The following is a 16308-nucleotide window of genomic DNA, read 5'->3' on the forward strand; positions in this document are numbered from 1 at the left end:
CTTCCCGTGCTGCTGAGGGAGGCAGAGTGGGCTCCAGCTCCCAGGTGAGTTCCTTGTCCTTCTGCTGTGGCCCTGTGTGACAGGGGCAGGCAGTTTGGACCCCTCTGATGAGGACCTTGATGTGGAGGACCAGACCCCCCCCCCCTTGGCTCTCCTGGTGAGACAAGTTTTAGGGCAGATACACGTAGTTGGCAGTGGGKTTTTTTTTCCCTATTGAAGCTACAAAGGTGCTTGTATTAACTCCCATCTTCCAGGAGCAGGATTTATCTGCCCCAAGGGAACCTGTAGTGGGTTCTGGTCTTCTGGAGAACCTTCCAAAATGAGTGAAAAGCTCGCAGTTACACTGGCAATATCCTTGAGGGTCAGCTGAAGTCATGCTGCGATACAGGGGTGCTGGGTGCTGTCTGAACCTTGGCTTGTGTGTAACTATTGGAAATCTGAAGGCAATGCTGTTTCTTAATCACCTTTGATACGCAGTTGTGTCTGTCCTTAGAATTTGATCCAAAAACTAAGATTGAGAGTGTGTAGAATTTGGTCTTGAAGCAGCTGGGCAGTTCAGGCTGAAGCACTGATGAATAAGTTCCTTAGACATGGGATTCTCCTTGTTACATGTGGATGAAAAGCAATTCACTAAGTCGGTGCTGGTGGACTGTTGGTGGATATGGTGCCAAATGTGTTTTTGAAAGTGTTTACAAGTTGCTGTTATGCTAGCTCAAATGTCTTGGTGCTAATGTAGGGATTTGTTTACCCCTGATAAAGGGGAGGAGAGAAAGTGTTGTGATGAAGCATACTACTGAACATCAGATACCCTTCTTTGTTTTTTGTAGAAATAATACTGGAATACCTTGTGGCAAAAGCTTRATTCTTACATTTGAATCATAGATAGATAACTCTTCTCCTTTTCTCCTTGAAAATGGCTGTCTAGTACTTACTTATATTCAAATTATTAAAATGTTTCATTCTGGTGTTTTGTTTTGTTTTTCTGCTAGGTTATCTTTGACTCCTGTCTACTCTTCTAAGTTCCTGGAACTATGCTCCCTTCAAAATAAGTAGTAGTCACTGAAATTTTCAGGTGTGTTTGAAGCTGAAGAGTAATAATACCTTGTACCCCAAAAATCCTTGTTCTATTTACTTAGTGAAGTGACTTGTTTTGTAACTTACAACTGGAAAAAATGTTTAAGAAATACCAAAGCTAATCTAGAGGATGTCTTGATGCACAGTCATCTGGCTGTCTTTCCTTGTCAGTTAAATTACGTTAAAAATCAAATATTTTACTAGTTATAACAAACAACAACATAAATGAGACAAGACTGCTCTGGCAAATGATTCCCTTACAAGAAATATCATGCTCGAATTATGGTCAGTCTCTGTATTGATATTCCTGTAGTGCACCCCCTCAGACATCTGGGTTGCACTAGTGTTTACTTACCATTGCCATAATACAAAAATGAATACATACCCTTTACTGTATTTTTATCTGCTGAAACTGCAACCATGGTGAATCTGCTGTTGTCACAAAAGAGGTATAAGAATTGCTGGTAGTGATAGTGTGACCATTCCCTATTTTATCTTAAGCTCAACTTTCATTAGCCAGGCCTGAGAAACAGCAGRTTGGGATTAATGCCACACTAAAGCTAGTTGTGGCCCCACCGATACAGCTCTTGGTTGCGGTGTTCTGATCCCGTGCTTTCAGAAAGGAGTGAGTGTTTCCAAGGTATGCACGACTACAGCTGTAGCCAAAGCAGGCATAAAGATTGTGTGCCTGTGGGGTACCAGGTGGAGTGGGGGAGGACACAGTGCAAATATTTTGAGCAATTGCATGTCACAAACCAAACAGTAGCTGTGAATTTCAGTAGCAGAGCATTCTGTAAGAGTTGCAAAATGCCCTGGTAGCGTGAGGGTAGGAAGAAATGAAGTTGTGATATGCTGATGATTGAATAGTAAGGAAGGAGTTTTGAATGTGGCTTGTGCTGAGAATTGCAAAATGGGAAACTGACTTTCCCACCAGTCAGCTATACAGCTCTTGGTACTCTTTACACAGTCCTTTTATTTATGTTTTAAATGTAACCCAGCTTATAAAATTTGAAACTTTGCGTTTGAAAAACGTATAGCAGCTTAAAACCTGGGGCAATCTTTTTAATCCTATCACATTATAATATTAAGCAGATAATGGTGTTTAAACTGTCCTTTGTGCTAGTAATCTATTTGCAGATAAGAATTTTACTGTCTGTGGCTGTGTGTAGTGAAATTTGTTTGGGTTTTTCTGCCTTTTTTTGTATGCTTGCTTCTGACCCAGCCCCCTAGTTGTAGTAGTAATTTCTTAAATGTCACTTACCTAGAATGGTAAACTTCATTCACAATTTTTTTTGCAGGTTTAAGGATGTTAGAAGAAATCTTCAGAAAGGTATAGGTGAGTCTCATATCTAGTCAGCATATAACTGCCTCTCATTTCCAGGCAATGGATAAGAAAAACATGCAGGTAAATTGAAAGCATAAGTTACTACTTGCAGGCTAGAGGTTTATCTCAGCTTAGTCTGGAGACTGCTGGAGTTCCTGTTTGCCTAATTTGGGCCTAAAGATGCAGATAGGAGGTATCTAAAATAGGGCTTGACTTTGAGAAGTGGTGCTGTTGTGTTCAAATTTATATTTTTACAGTAGGGTGTGTTTTTTTGTTTTGTTTTTTGTTTTAGTTGCCCTCTGAACATGCGATGTTGTTAAAATGCAGAGCAGTTTTTGTGAAGTTTTCCTGGGGGGATGTCTGACAGCTATGGCTATCCAAGCTTTGATAACTGTGCTTGGAGATACAGCAAACATCATATTACAATTGTTGTTAAAATACTGGATGTCTCCTGCAACTGTGCAATACCACTTCCTATGTGGATTCTCTACCAACTACTAGACTATGTAGTCAGGATTTTTTTCAGGCTGGAACTGCATGGGCATCTGGGTATCTCTCACAGTAACTAGGAGCTTTGCTAAGCCATGCGCAGGAGAGGGCATTGTCAAAACAGCTAGGACCAAGATGAGTCACAAACCTGTAATCTCCCTTTTCCCATGAGAAAATTCCTCTCATGGTTACCTGAAGGCAAATGCAGGAGCGTTTCAGTAGAAGTAAATGCTGCTCAAAGCAAAATTGTTGACTCCTACTGTTCCAACCTAAAGATTAAAGAGGAGAATCAGTACCAAGTAGCTTGGTTAATAATCTTAGCTCTGTTTATCCTTAAGGTTGATAAGCTTTTGTTTATTTGTACGTGTCTTAATCTGTTGGCAGAGGAACTAAAAAAAACTATGGGACACAGGATATATTTGTGCTCAGTACCAGAGGAGAGCTCTTAAAGTACTGAGTACTAAACCTTATAGATGCCTACCAACAGTATGACATCTTTGTGCACCGCTGTCCTGTTCATGATGGAGATGCTCCTGACATTGCCAAGCACTGCAAAACTCTGGAAGAGCTAAGAAGCTGCCTGGAAAGCAACCAGAAAACAGTAATACACTAGGTTTTAGTTGCCTCCCTTTCACCACACATCCATGTAAAAGATAGGAACTTCTCCCCAAAAGCATGACCAGTTGCAATGGAATCCTGTCAAATAGCAATCATGTACTTTAGGATTAATTCAAGMTGTGGAAAGCTGCTTGTCTTGCCTCGTGCACTTTCTGAAGTTAACTTGTCCTTTGTAAGATCTGAATCTTCCCTTTTTTTTTTTCTTTTTTTTTCCTCCTTGCTCTGTCCAGCAAGCCCTTGAAAAGGTGTGTTGAATGGCACTGCACAGCTCCTTGCTGCTAGTCTCATATATGATGATCTCATATATGACATGAGTTGTAAGCTAAAGCAGATGTTGTGGGAGAGTAATGTATCTCTGGGCCTCAGTGGGTTCTAGCAGTGCAGACTTCACTCTTAAATTGTTTTAAAGCTGTTTCTTTAGACATCATTATAGCTGAGCTCATGGTAGAGGGAAAGCTTTCTCTGATCTGTGTTCTTTGAATGTTCCTGCTGACAGCTCCCTGCACAGACCTCCACTGAAATCCTGAGGCTTCCTGCTGATGCAGAAGCTTGCAGCAATCACTAGCTCACATTTGTTATTGAAGCCTTAATCTAGAGTAAGATTTAAAGAATATCAAGATCTGTCCTTCGTTGTGCCCTTTTCTATCCTCTTGTGCCTTTGGGTTTATTTTTGTGCATGAAGGGGAACTTAAGAATTGCAGTTTCTCTTAAAAAACACTAGTTAATGAGGGCCTGAAGAATAAAAGGGAGATAGTCCTGTAGGTATTTCTGTAGAAATTCATATTCTGACTTTTTTGTATCACTGCTCCTCTTGATTACATTCAGACAAGAATTGTGTCCTTGCATTTTCATATTAAGGTGTAAAGCTCTGGGTACTACAGCATACCAAAGCTTGTTTAAAAACAAGCCTTCTTTCTCTTTCGGCTGTTATGGTGGCCTTGGATGCTCATCTCTCAGCAAGCATTGAGAAGGGGAAGGCAACTGCCTGATTAACTAGCCCATTTTACAGACCCATTCTCATGAGACAGCACTGTCTAAAGGAGCCAAAACCTGGTTGAAGGTTAAGTGTGGTTACAGTGGAGACTGCCACTACAGGTAGCAGACTAGTTAATATTTTTGGGGCCCATTTCTAGAGAAGGATGCAATCAAATGATAGTAACATTAACTGCCTCTGTGGAGTCTGTTTGTTGTGAGTGACATGAGTATGTCATGGTATAGCTCTGAGGATATAGGTGAGAAGATGGAGGGAGGGTCAGGCTTTCAGTGAAACTGATAACAAGTTATCCCTCACTGTTTCTGACTCCTTCTCCACTTTCACTGCAAACTTCAATTCCATCAGTCAGAAGAGACCTCTTGCCCTCTTCCTAGGACATTCTCTCAAGAGAAACAGAAGATGAACCTATTGCTCAGCCTCTTTCTTCAGCTTAATGTCTTCCCTTCAAGGAGCATCAGTCCTTGCGTGTGCCCTAGAAGGAAGAGGTTTGCTAAAAGGCAAATGCAGTCAGCAGACACAAAGGGAATTAACTGGGTATTCTGGGACTCATTCTTGGAAAGACTTTAGAATTTGCCTCCCAAATGCTGCTGTGGAAAGGTGGGGGGGAGAGGCAGGGGGAGAGACAGTGAGAGGGTTTTCACACCTTTCCAAAGACTGCAGGCTTTGTCAGGGGGCAACAGGGATGTGAGGCCAGACCCATCAAACAGTATGCAGCACAAACTATAACAGATCTGTGAACTGTGATATGAGGTTGAATTTTGCTGGAGTGGTTCTCTTGGAACAAACCTGTTGCTGCGCAGAAGTGGTGCTGTGCACAGCAGGCAGTGTTCAGTAGAAAGCTTGCTTACATACCTTTTTCCTTACAGTGGAATTTCCTGTGTTTCAGTTTGTGCCTATTGCGTCTTGTCCCATCACTGGGCACTGCTGAGAAGAATCTGACTCAGTCCTCTTGACACCCTTCCATCAAATATTTATATACATTGATAAGATGCTCCAGTCCTTTAATCATCTTTGTGGCCCTTCATTGGGCTGACTCCAGTAAATCCATGTCCCTCTTGTACTGGAGTGCCCAGAACTGATCACAACACTCCAGATGCATCTTGCCAGTGCTAAGTAGAGGGGAAAGATCACCTCCCTTGACCTGCTGGCAACGCTCTTCCTCATGCAGCCTGTGATACTGTTAGCCGCCTTTGCCATGAGGGTACATTGCTGMCTCATGTCCAACCAGGACCCCCAGGCCCTTCTCTGCAAAGTTGCTTTCCAGCTGGTTGGCACCCAGCCTGTACTGGTGCATGGGGTTATCCCTCCCCAGGTGCAGGACCCTGCACTTTGCCCTCTATAACTTCATGAGGTTAGATTATTAAATTATTAATTAGATTATTAAGTTCTCGTGTATTCATTCACAGAAACAGGATGGACTCAAAGTAAGTATTTTGGCTCTGGGCTTGGCTTTGAATTTAAGTTCACTGATAGAACTGCACTAGCAAGCTAACCTGCTGGTATCTTCCCCTATGTTGAGGAATATTCATATGCAGGCAAACATGGGATCTTCTTTTAAGTTAGATGCGTAAAACCTTACTGTGTCCCCCCCACACACACTTTTTTTTTTCTATGCAGATGAGTGCACAGGGTAGAAATCCTGCTTTCTCAAAGCCCTAATTTTCAAGTGAAGACACCTCATTGATGCAGTGTGAGGGTCTGAATTTGCTGATCACAGGACAATGCAGATGTTGCAAGCATTTTACTAGGTCTTTTTGGAAAAGGCTATTCTATAGCTGGATGTGGTCTTCAGAAGAAGGTATCAGTCTGAACTCAGTAAACACTATTAGATTTCACCTAAGAATGTGGAAGGTACCGTATTAACAAGTGAACAGCAAGGAAGTTTGTTTTTAAACTATTCTGAAGAAAAAATAGGAAAGATAGCTTTTCTTTCTTTTAAAGCGCACTTCTGAGAAGTTATAAATTACTTTAGATCGAAGTATTGTCGTGACAATAGCTGGAAAACATTCTTGTGAAAACAAGAACAGCCCTGCCTTAAAGCTGTCTGTTTTTCACTTCAGACTACAAAGCCACTGAATTTCTCCCTCTCATTTAGAGGTAGTTTTTCTAGCTAGTTTGTCTACGCAGATATAAAACTATTCTGATTTTTATTTCAGAACTAAACCAGTCCGTTTTCCATTTCCCCCTAAGGGGATCAGCTTAGATCCCCTTTTTCTACCTTTTCCTCACAACAAAGCAAGTAAGTCTCACCGCAGCTGAAGAGACTGTGTTTTTGGTGAACTGAGCTGTATGAACCAGAGTTCATAGGTTTTAATTAAAGCTCATTGGTTGTACTGTCCCAGGCATAACAAAGGCAGACCAGCATAAACTGTATTTCTGTTCTTGCAACAAGATGTAGAAGGTGACAACCTTTCACATAAAGAATTCATACAAATAGTAGAAATGCTAACTTAATTCTCAGCTACAATCACCGATTCAAAGGTACTTAAATTCCTAATTTAGAATATTTCACTAGCAGGAGAGTCAGGGATTCTTTCAAACTGAAATATTAGATATTTTAAAAGAAAACCATTAACAAAAAAGACTTTGCAGGCCCAATGGCATCATCATAAGAGTTGTAAAGGAACATATGAACTTTAAAATTACTATAGCAGTTAATCTGGTGTATAACTTGGTTTAAGTAAGCCTAAGCAGCACAGGAATGAGACAGTTCTTTAGAAACCCAGGGAAATGTCAGGGCTATAAGCCAGTAAGTCTCATTTCCATAACAAATCAATAAACAAACACCAGAAAGAGTTGGTTAGTTCTGCTTATGCAGACTGAAGACACATCTCAGAGGTCTCTGAAGAAGGCAAGCAGCAGGAAAATAAAGATGATCCAGCAAGAACAATATTCATGAGTTTACAAAAAGCCTTTCAGTAAGTATTTTGCTAAAAGCCCAAAATTGTTATTGCATGAGGAAGAAAATCCTCTGAAACAACTGGTAAAAGGGGATTAAACAGTAAGAACAAGCAGTTTTCAATGCAGAAGGTTTCCTCGCAAAGTTTCAGAGGTATGTGGTTAGTGAGATAAAGCCTCAAACTGTTGCAAAGCTGTTTGGAACAGTCCAGAATAATTTTAAAACATCTTGTAATACTGAATGCCCCAGCAATAAATGGGAAGTGAAATTAAGTGCCAATAAATGCAAAGAAGAAATGCATGTGAGAAGAAGTTTCATATATGTAAGAGTAAGCTGTCAGTTATCTGTTACTACTTCAGGAAAGAGAACTTGAAGTTATCACAGTTGATTTTCTATAAATGAGCTTGATACCCCCACTATGTTATTTAAAATTTAAAAAAAAGACAAGAATTCAGAGGCAGAGAGCAAAAAATTGTGCCACTCTAAATCCACTGTGCATCCAAATCTTGTATAATGAGAAAAGTTCTGGTCTCCTCCAGCTTAAAAAAGGAAACTGGATATTCAAACCTATGGAATGACTTCCCTTCAAGAAGAGGTTAAACAGACTTCTTAGCACTGAAAAATGACAATGAAGATCTATTCCATCATGCCCAGCATAAAAAAAGGTGAAAAAGGTGAAACTCTCAATATGCCTCAAGAATAAGGGCTTACAGGCATCAAATAAAGTCACGCAAAAGTTTCAAACAAGTGTTTTTTACATACAGAATAATTCAACTGCAGAACTTGTTGCCCCAGGATATATCTTTCATCCTATGCTATAAAAGAGCAACTAAATTACTGGCAGAAAAGATGTTCAAAGGCTGTTAAAGATGTATATCTCTAGCTCACAAAATTTGTAACATACAGGTTTCAAATATATTTGCCCATTATTCAGTGAAAAAAAAAATCATTCAATACCTGCCCTGCTTCATACTATTTTTCTTCAATCGCCTGCTATTGACCAATGTCCAAAACATTGGTATTGGATTACATGGATTTCTAGTCTAGCCCAGTACAGCTGTTCTTGTGATCTTTATTGCATCTAACATAAGAGACTACCAAAGTGAACAAATAAAGTTTATACAAAAATGTTTTAGCAAAACTGGAAAGCTATTTCATTATTCTCTAGCCTAGGTAAACGGAAAAAAATCCTAATTATTACTCCTAAATTTATCAGCTGCTCACAGTAACAATTTACAATGCAATATTACCAGTTTATCTGAAGCTTTTTTCTTCCCCTGCTTCATCCACTATTTATCTGCAGTCCATTAAAAAAAAAAAATTAAAGCATCCCTTTTCCTGACATAATTTGATTCTGTATTCTATTTTTAAAAGGTAATGCAATTGTATATCATAAAATAAGCAGATAAATACAGCAAGTATCTGTTCAATTTAAAAACAACACAAGGCACCAGGTAAAAATAAGCATCTCTGAATTTGATTTTTTTTATTGAGTGCACTAAGGAACAGTAGGGCAGTTTCACAATCTCAATTTCTGCTTTGAAAAGGTCTGTAGTATTACTCTTAAACTCGAGTACTTTTACCATTGGACTTGATAAATGTTGTATGTTTGTCAATTTGTTAATAAGACTACACAGACGTTAAAAAAAAAATCACTTAAATTCATTCCTTCACGGACAATTCATCTTCTCCTATCACAATGACGCATGCTTGAAATTAAAATAAGGCTAATGTCTGGTGAAAATACAGGAAGTCTCTCAATCATGCATATACAGGAAAAGTTTAACCATATAGAAATTTAAAAAAAAAAGGCAAAATAAAAAATAAAACTACTATTTTTGCAATTGTGTCCATGTATTCATGTCTAAGACTGAAGTCACCTACAGGTAAAATAAGCAAAGCTTTCAGTCCTTCTCAAGCACCTGACAGCTACAGCTGATTTATTGTTAGATGGGGATTTGCAAGTCCAAATGAACCACTATAAAGCCCAGTTAAAAAAAGAAAAAATCCTAGTATACTAAGGATAGTAATGAATAGCTACTTGAAGTTTATGGCTGTTCCTTATGGAGTGCAAAGTCAAAACTTTTCAAAACCCAGTAATCTTTATATTAATTTACCTTTAATTCTCTTTAATTTCATTGTCCCAGTAAAATATAAGAAAACAGTCTTTCCACAGGTATAAAATGTGGAAATATTTTAAAAAGAGGGGAATCATTTTTTCTAATGCAAATGCGATCATCAGATTCCATATTTAGTCTTGGTAACAGGTTCTTGTTGGAAAGAATCCATGTTTTGTGGCTTTTGCATGCACTTAACTGGAACAAAGCTTGCTGAATGTCTTCTTAAGAGCTCACCAAAACATAAATCATGCTGGAAAATAAAATAAAGATATTAAGATACAATGTTTTGATTAATGTTATACATTTAATTATGTAGTTTTATATATTCTTCTAAGGAAAAAACTGCTGTGAGGCACATGGATTGCGACTATACTGAAGTTTTTAGAGAAACCAACACACAATTTCCTGACTTTTTAAAAAGCAGAATAACGGCATTATAAAATACGACATGAAGTGATGCAACAAACTCAGCTGTCACTAGATCAAGCGATGGGGAGTCCTGCATAAAGTCAATTAATACATGTTAAAAGCCTTGACTATTCTGGTTACGTTGTAAAAACTACAGTATGCAGAGAGGAAGGAGGACTGCACCCTGGTTCCTGCGCGCTGCGTGTCGTGCGACACACGAACACCAACAGCAGGGCTGGCTAAATTTGCTTTTGGCTTGAGAGGAGAAGGGGGAGGAAGTACAGCTGGGGCTTGCCTTGGCTTTTGTGGATCCTACACCTTTTCACTTCTGGAATGACTCTTCTACCTTTAACTTCAACAAAAATCATATTTACACCAAATCATCACTTATGCTAGAAATATTACTATTCCAACTTCTTAATGAAAATACTGGGCATTTATTAAACTATGCTGAAAAGAAGAAAAGCTTGGAGCTTTCAAGTCTCCAGTCAGGTTTTCTGAAACAATTTGGTATACAGAGGTTCAAATTAGTAATTAAAACCAAATTACAACTTGTGTTTTAAAACAGAATATATGATAATTGTAGATTCTTTTTTGAGAAAGTTGGTATTATATATCTTTTTATGTACAAAATTTCTCTTCTGTGCTAAGCCCCATCAAAAGTTTCAGACTAAAATGGGAGAGGAAAAAAAAAAAAGAAAAAAGAAAAAACTTACCCATATAGATAGTAAAAAAATGATAGAAGGTAGAATGCTAATTTGCACCATCCTTCTTTCTGGCAATAGGCTAAAATATCTGCATTCATGATGGTTGTAGGATCATACAGACCAGGGCCACTCATCACAGGTCTACTCATGTACCTAAAAGTGATACACAATTAGCAACGGGTTTTGCAGTGACAACAGAGGAARACATTGCTTCCTGCCCCCCATCCACCAAACCCACCAGTTCATACCAAAATTGAGACAGGGAATCGCATCCCCCACAGCACAGTCCATAAACTCCATAAAGGAGTCGTGAACCGCAAGAGCAATGCAAAGCCCCGAACTAAACATGCCTATGCAGGAACTGTTACGCRTGGTGCCATGAGAGCTTACCTGAGCCTTGAGTCGTGCTAAACTCCGTGGTACACCAGGAGGATGCAGGACAAATTTAAGTTTACATTTCATTTTAAATGAAAAATGGTATTCTGTTTAAATGTTAAATTGTATTCCTCATGAAAGGGTTGGAAAAGCTGGAGAAGAGAGCAGCACGTAGCCCTATTGCCTCTAATCACTACTAAAATGAATGCTGGCTATCACAGATACTCAGAGCAGCATAAAACAATCATGAAACTAGTTTTATGCAGGCTACTAGCAAAAGGACCGGTCCTACCTCTGCCCTTCTGATTGCTCCCCGTGCCAGGCCTGGCACGGACGCAGCGGCGCCGYGAACGCCAGCCGCTGCGCTGGGTCACCGCTCAGCCACACTGACGCCTTCCTGCAGCTCCCCGCACAGCGGCGCTGGCACTAACACCAGCACAAGAAACGGGGGCACCTGTGGCTTGGGGGTGGGAGGAGAGCAGAACTGCCACCGTTACCAGCAGTCCCCGCTGGCTCAAAGCAACTGCGACACTGCAGTTTCAGCAGGCCTTTGATGTTTCAGCACATACAACAGACCTCGATTCTTGCAGAGCAGGACAGAGAAAGCAATGCAATGGCTCATATTTTATAGCCATGATATAAGCTTTGTCTTATCAGAAATGTCATTTGCCAAAGCAACAGACCACTTAACAGGAAGCACTGCAACAGGGAAATGAATTACAATTAACGTGAGAACAGAGATACCAGACTCATCAATATTACCTCCAAATATGATAAGCCAACAAAGGCATATTGAGACCCAGTGTAAGCCACTCTGCTGCACAGAGAAACATAACACAGAAGAATGCATGGATGAGGTACTCTGGAAGTACAAGCTGGAAAAGAAAAATATGAGTCACCAGTTTTGTTTATTCAAACCCTGCGTTGTGTAATTTATTTTGGAGTTATTGTTTAAAAATATTACTAAAAACACTAATAGGAACAAGATGACTGCGGAAAGTGAAAACAACAGCTAGCAATATATGCTTTGCTGTTTTCACGTGATACTCATTAACCAAAAAGAAAATTTTACAAAATGAAAGATGCAGAAATCTTTATTGCTTCTGTTACCTAAGTGCACTGTTAACAGCTTCCACATTTTATACATGACCCTCATAACAGAAGAGAGCATCAAGATATTTCTGCTCATGCAACATAGAAATATCAATAGGAAACGTGCTCCCTGTAGCAGATGTTTTGTGTTTCACTATTTTAAAGCTTTGTTCTGGCATTAATACACGTGTAAGGTTTCAAATTCAAACTATTACCAAAATGCAACATCCTAGGCAAAGCATTATTGAACAAAATCAGCAGTAACACTGTTATGCACATCGAGATGCACAAATACAAGCACTATGCTTTCTGCAGCGCAGGAGGGAATACAGCAGCTATGCACGTACGGTTTATGGCATATTGGCCAGTTTCATTTTCCTTCACGCAAGACCTTTCAAGTACCTGATGTGCATGCTTTATAGTATCATGCTTCCCAGCAGAAGGGCACAGAGCTAATTGTCCGTTACTATGAAATCACAGAAAGCGTGAAATGCCAGGTAGCATTAGTGTTATTAAAAGGAGTAATATGGAGAGATACGTAGATTAAATGCATGCAAAGAGCCAGCAAAACCTCGCACCCACCACGAGAGTAAAATTTTCTAAAATAAAGCCACCCAAAAATGGCCCCCTTTACTGCGTTGTTAGACAATTCCGAAAGAGGCAAATCTAAGTTTTTGACTCCTCAACTCAGGATCACTAACTAAAACCTCCCAAGAAAAAAATCTCCATTTCTAAATCAAGGATTTAAATTAAATGCCTATATATATATATGCACATATGTGTGCACATATATACATAACACACGACACTGTTTGCGTAGGATGACTACATCCAAGATTCAGTGTTTTGTAATTTTCTTTAATTCTGTCTAAGCAGATGCTTCTTTTAAACACCAAAAACACCTTCCTAGAAATCTGAAAACTAGCAGCGAACAGACATTCTCACCGTCTATTCTGCTACTACATTCTGTGTCTTTAAACAACACCACACAAACTTGCATCAGCATCAACAAAAACGAGCTGTCATCAATGAAATGTTTCAAGTATTTTTTTGCAGACCCTTCTTGGTATACTTACCATTCACAACTTGACAATTATAATAAAGGGGAAAAAAAAGCCCTAACCACCCAAAACACAGTGCATTTGGCAGCCCACTGAAACAGGTTTACCAGGTCTGAAATCTGGGAAGTTATTAACTACGCATCTCAAACCACATTTTTCTTTATCTTGTTTTTTATACCCGATACCCACACCAGAATACCTGCTTCTTACAGATCTATCACAACATTTTATCCTCCTTCCTTACTCCTTCCACTTTTCTAGGAAAATTAACTAAATCATTTCATACTATATCGTGATATTTTTCACAAAAGCCAGGAAGAAACTTTGCTGAGGATACTACTGTAACAGAGGCAGGAAAAAGAAGATATCAACAGTATATTAAGCAGTTACTATTTTGGGCCAATCTTGCTACTGAGGTGTCTATCAATTCCTCATTATCAGAATTTTGATTCTTTGCACAGAAAAACACCACTTCTGTGCATTTGTCCAGGTTCCGTTAAGAGTGTGGATCTTAACTTTACTCTTAACATCTAATCTACTTTCACAAGAACTGAAAATATCAAGTTATTAAATATTTTCATTTCACAAAGCTATCATATAAATAAACACTACATGCATGTGGGTTAACAGAAGGTTAATATTTGCTTTAAACATGCGCATTATAATACTTTATAGGCTGTGATAAGATCATAATGCATAAATGTAATGAGAATTTGCCCTCCCCCGTACTGTAGCAGAAATGGTTGTAAAACAGAGCAAGCAAGGGAAACTGTTAGATGCACATCTATTCGAGCATCGAACCTTGCTCTCCAAGAGGCAACCCTCTGCATGTCATCTCCTCTCCTCCCCACGCGCTCTCCTGCTATAAATGCTCCCTGTTGATTCACGAGGTGCGTGTTTAATGTACACGTTCCCCCCTCCCCAGCAACTGCAAATTCATTTGCCATCTGCATGATTTACTTAACTCTTCAAAACACAGGGAAGCTGCAGGTCGGGCTGCGCTGCTGCGCTGAACCTCGCACCCTGGCTCCGTCTGGCCGCTCCCGGGCAAACTCAGAACAACGGGGAATGAGCAGACGATTCTGCTCTAGCAAGATGCATGCTTTTTAATGAGCCCCCCTTTTATTAATGGCCTGTCACAGATGCAAGCAAATAGTTTGCTCAAATGCTTTTCACAAATCAAGGACTGTCAGAGTTGCATCCAAAAACAGGACACCAAGATATATCCCTGATCCTGGGACAGGAAACAAGAAGTGAAAATAAGGCCTATCCTGGTACACCCATCAAAATCCTCAAGCAAGGTCAGAACTTACGTGGTCAGTATTTAAAAACAACTAGTCTCCTATGATCTCAGAGTTTAATAAATATTGCTTGAAAAATACTATCTATTTCCATCTGAAGTTACTTCAGCTAATCAATAGGGTGTAAAAAATAGGCATGTAACAGTTTTCCCCACTTCACTGGGTAAGCAAGCAAAATTGTTTTGCACAAAATATGGAAATTCATGAAGTTGCTATAAACCTGAACAGACAAATAACAAGCAGATGAACAAGCACAATAAACAAAACATCTTAATAGTAGTACAAATGTTCCTAACAAAATGAAGTGGCATTAAAAACATTAAACTAAAAAGCAGTACACACCTTTAATGCAATTTTGACTCTTTTAATCTTTTTGACCTTTTCAACTGTCTTTGTGCAGAAAAATGTAAAAAGCAGATTGAAAGAATGTTAGTACGACAGCTGACAAGATCACCAGCAGATTAATAATAGTCAGAATATTCAACCTTGAAAGTAAAGAATAATCAGATAAAGAATTCTCCCTAGGAGCTCTATCAAATCGCTAGGTTGGGTCAACCCAAATGCAATTCTACTGCCTGTTTTGATTAAATCAAGATACTACCAAAAACAAGAACTATGCGTAAATGTATTTCAGAAATTGTTTATCATGCAACTTACAGGATTGAGCGTGTTACATTGGTCTATGGGATTCTTGTAATCAGTCTTCAGTTCATCAAATGCTATAATCTAGAATAAAATTGAAACAGTTATGATTCTTCAATCCAGGAGCAATAAAGTATATTATATTATCCATGAAAAATAACATTGGTACAGAGCCATAGCTTTCAAGTGCCGCCATCACGTTCAGGAACACAAATACTTCTCCGTGAACAGGGAGGTGCAATGCCGTAAACCCACGAGGTGGGATGCAATTTGAAACAGGTTCAAGACCCAAGAAAGCAGAAGATGCTTTAGACACTGGAGCACTTCTGCCTCTAACCACGCTTTACCTTTTYACCTCCCTCACTCAAACACTGTCACCTGCAAGCGACAGGTTCCCCACAGCCGTTTCGGCAGCGTTTGGCCCCACTTGCTACCTGCTCAGGGCCCGGACCCCGAACGCGGCAAGTGGTGACACACAGGTCGGCTCATTGATCACGAGAACGCAAAAGCCACGTTAAAAGAAGCCAGATGTCTTGTCTCATTGCTGACCCCATTTACAGGGCCAAAAGAGGCATCCATAGAAGTACAGCCACTCGACCTTTTTTTTATGATGGAACTCTTATACAAAGATAGTTAAAGATACCGGCGTGAAATAAAGTTAAAGCCCTTTCTACAGAACAAGTGCCATATCAGACATAAAGTCTTGAGAAAGACCAACCTATTATCAGGATAAGGATCACTTATATTCAGTATAAACTCAAATATGTCTATGGGACAGGCTTTGTATCAAAATAAAATGCTTTTTTAAAGGGTAACTAAGAAGCTTGAACTAGGGCCGAGAGTAACGACCTCCTCTCGGTCCTGCTCTCCGAAAGCAGGTATCTCATGGCTGATTCGGGGTAGATTCCTAATTCCCCTCTGCCAGGTTCAAGACAGAAAACTCTCAATTAACAATTACAAAAATTCCTTAAAGTCTTAATATAAAGCATGAAAACATGCAGCCAACCTGACCTACGACTAAAACATTTAAACCATTATTTTAAAACAGACTGCATATTGCCCCTTTAAAGCACAGCTGAATAAAAACGGATTCATCTTGTATCAGCCCTTGGAAATCCCGCTTATCCACAGACGAACACTGCCGGGTTTCCGCCGCTCCCAGAGAGCCCGGGGGACTAGGTCTGATGCCACGGGGACGGGCGGG

The 16308-nt window shown here is 39.5% G+C and overlaps 1 protein-coding gene across 1 annotated transcript in view; it reads right to left on the bottom strand.

The window, feature by feature from the left end:
- Positions 1-8853: 8853 nt before the first annotated feature.
- Positions 8854-16308, bottom strand: part of CNIH1 (cornichon family AMPA receptor auxiliary protein 1) — an 11685-nt gene continuing 4230 nt past the window's right edge. The window contains exons 3-6 of the mRNA XM_026056074.1: positions 15120-15188; positions 11771-11883; positions 10643-10786; positions 8854-9768 (exon numbers count right to left, since the gene is read on the bottom strand). Of these exons, the coding sequence (XP_025911859.1) occupies positions 9741-9768; positions 10643-10786; positions 11771-11883; positions 15120-15188 (354 nt within the window). The 3' untranslated portion in view covers positions 8854-9740. The remainder of the gene's footprint in view (positions 9769-10642; positions 10787-11770; positions 11884-15119; positions 15189-16308) is intronic.

This window comes from Apteryx rowi, unplaced genomic scaffold (genome assembly GCF_003343035.1).
Source record: "Apteryx rowi isolate R43461 unplaced genomic scaffold, aptRow1 scaffold_13, whole genome shotgun sequence".
NCBI lineage: Eukaryota > Metazoa > Chordata > Aves > Apterygiformes > Apterygidae > Apteryx > Apteryx rowi.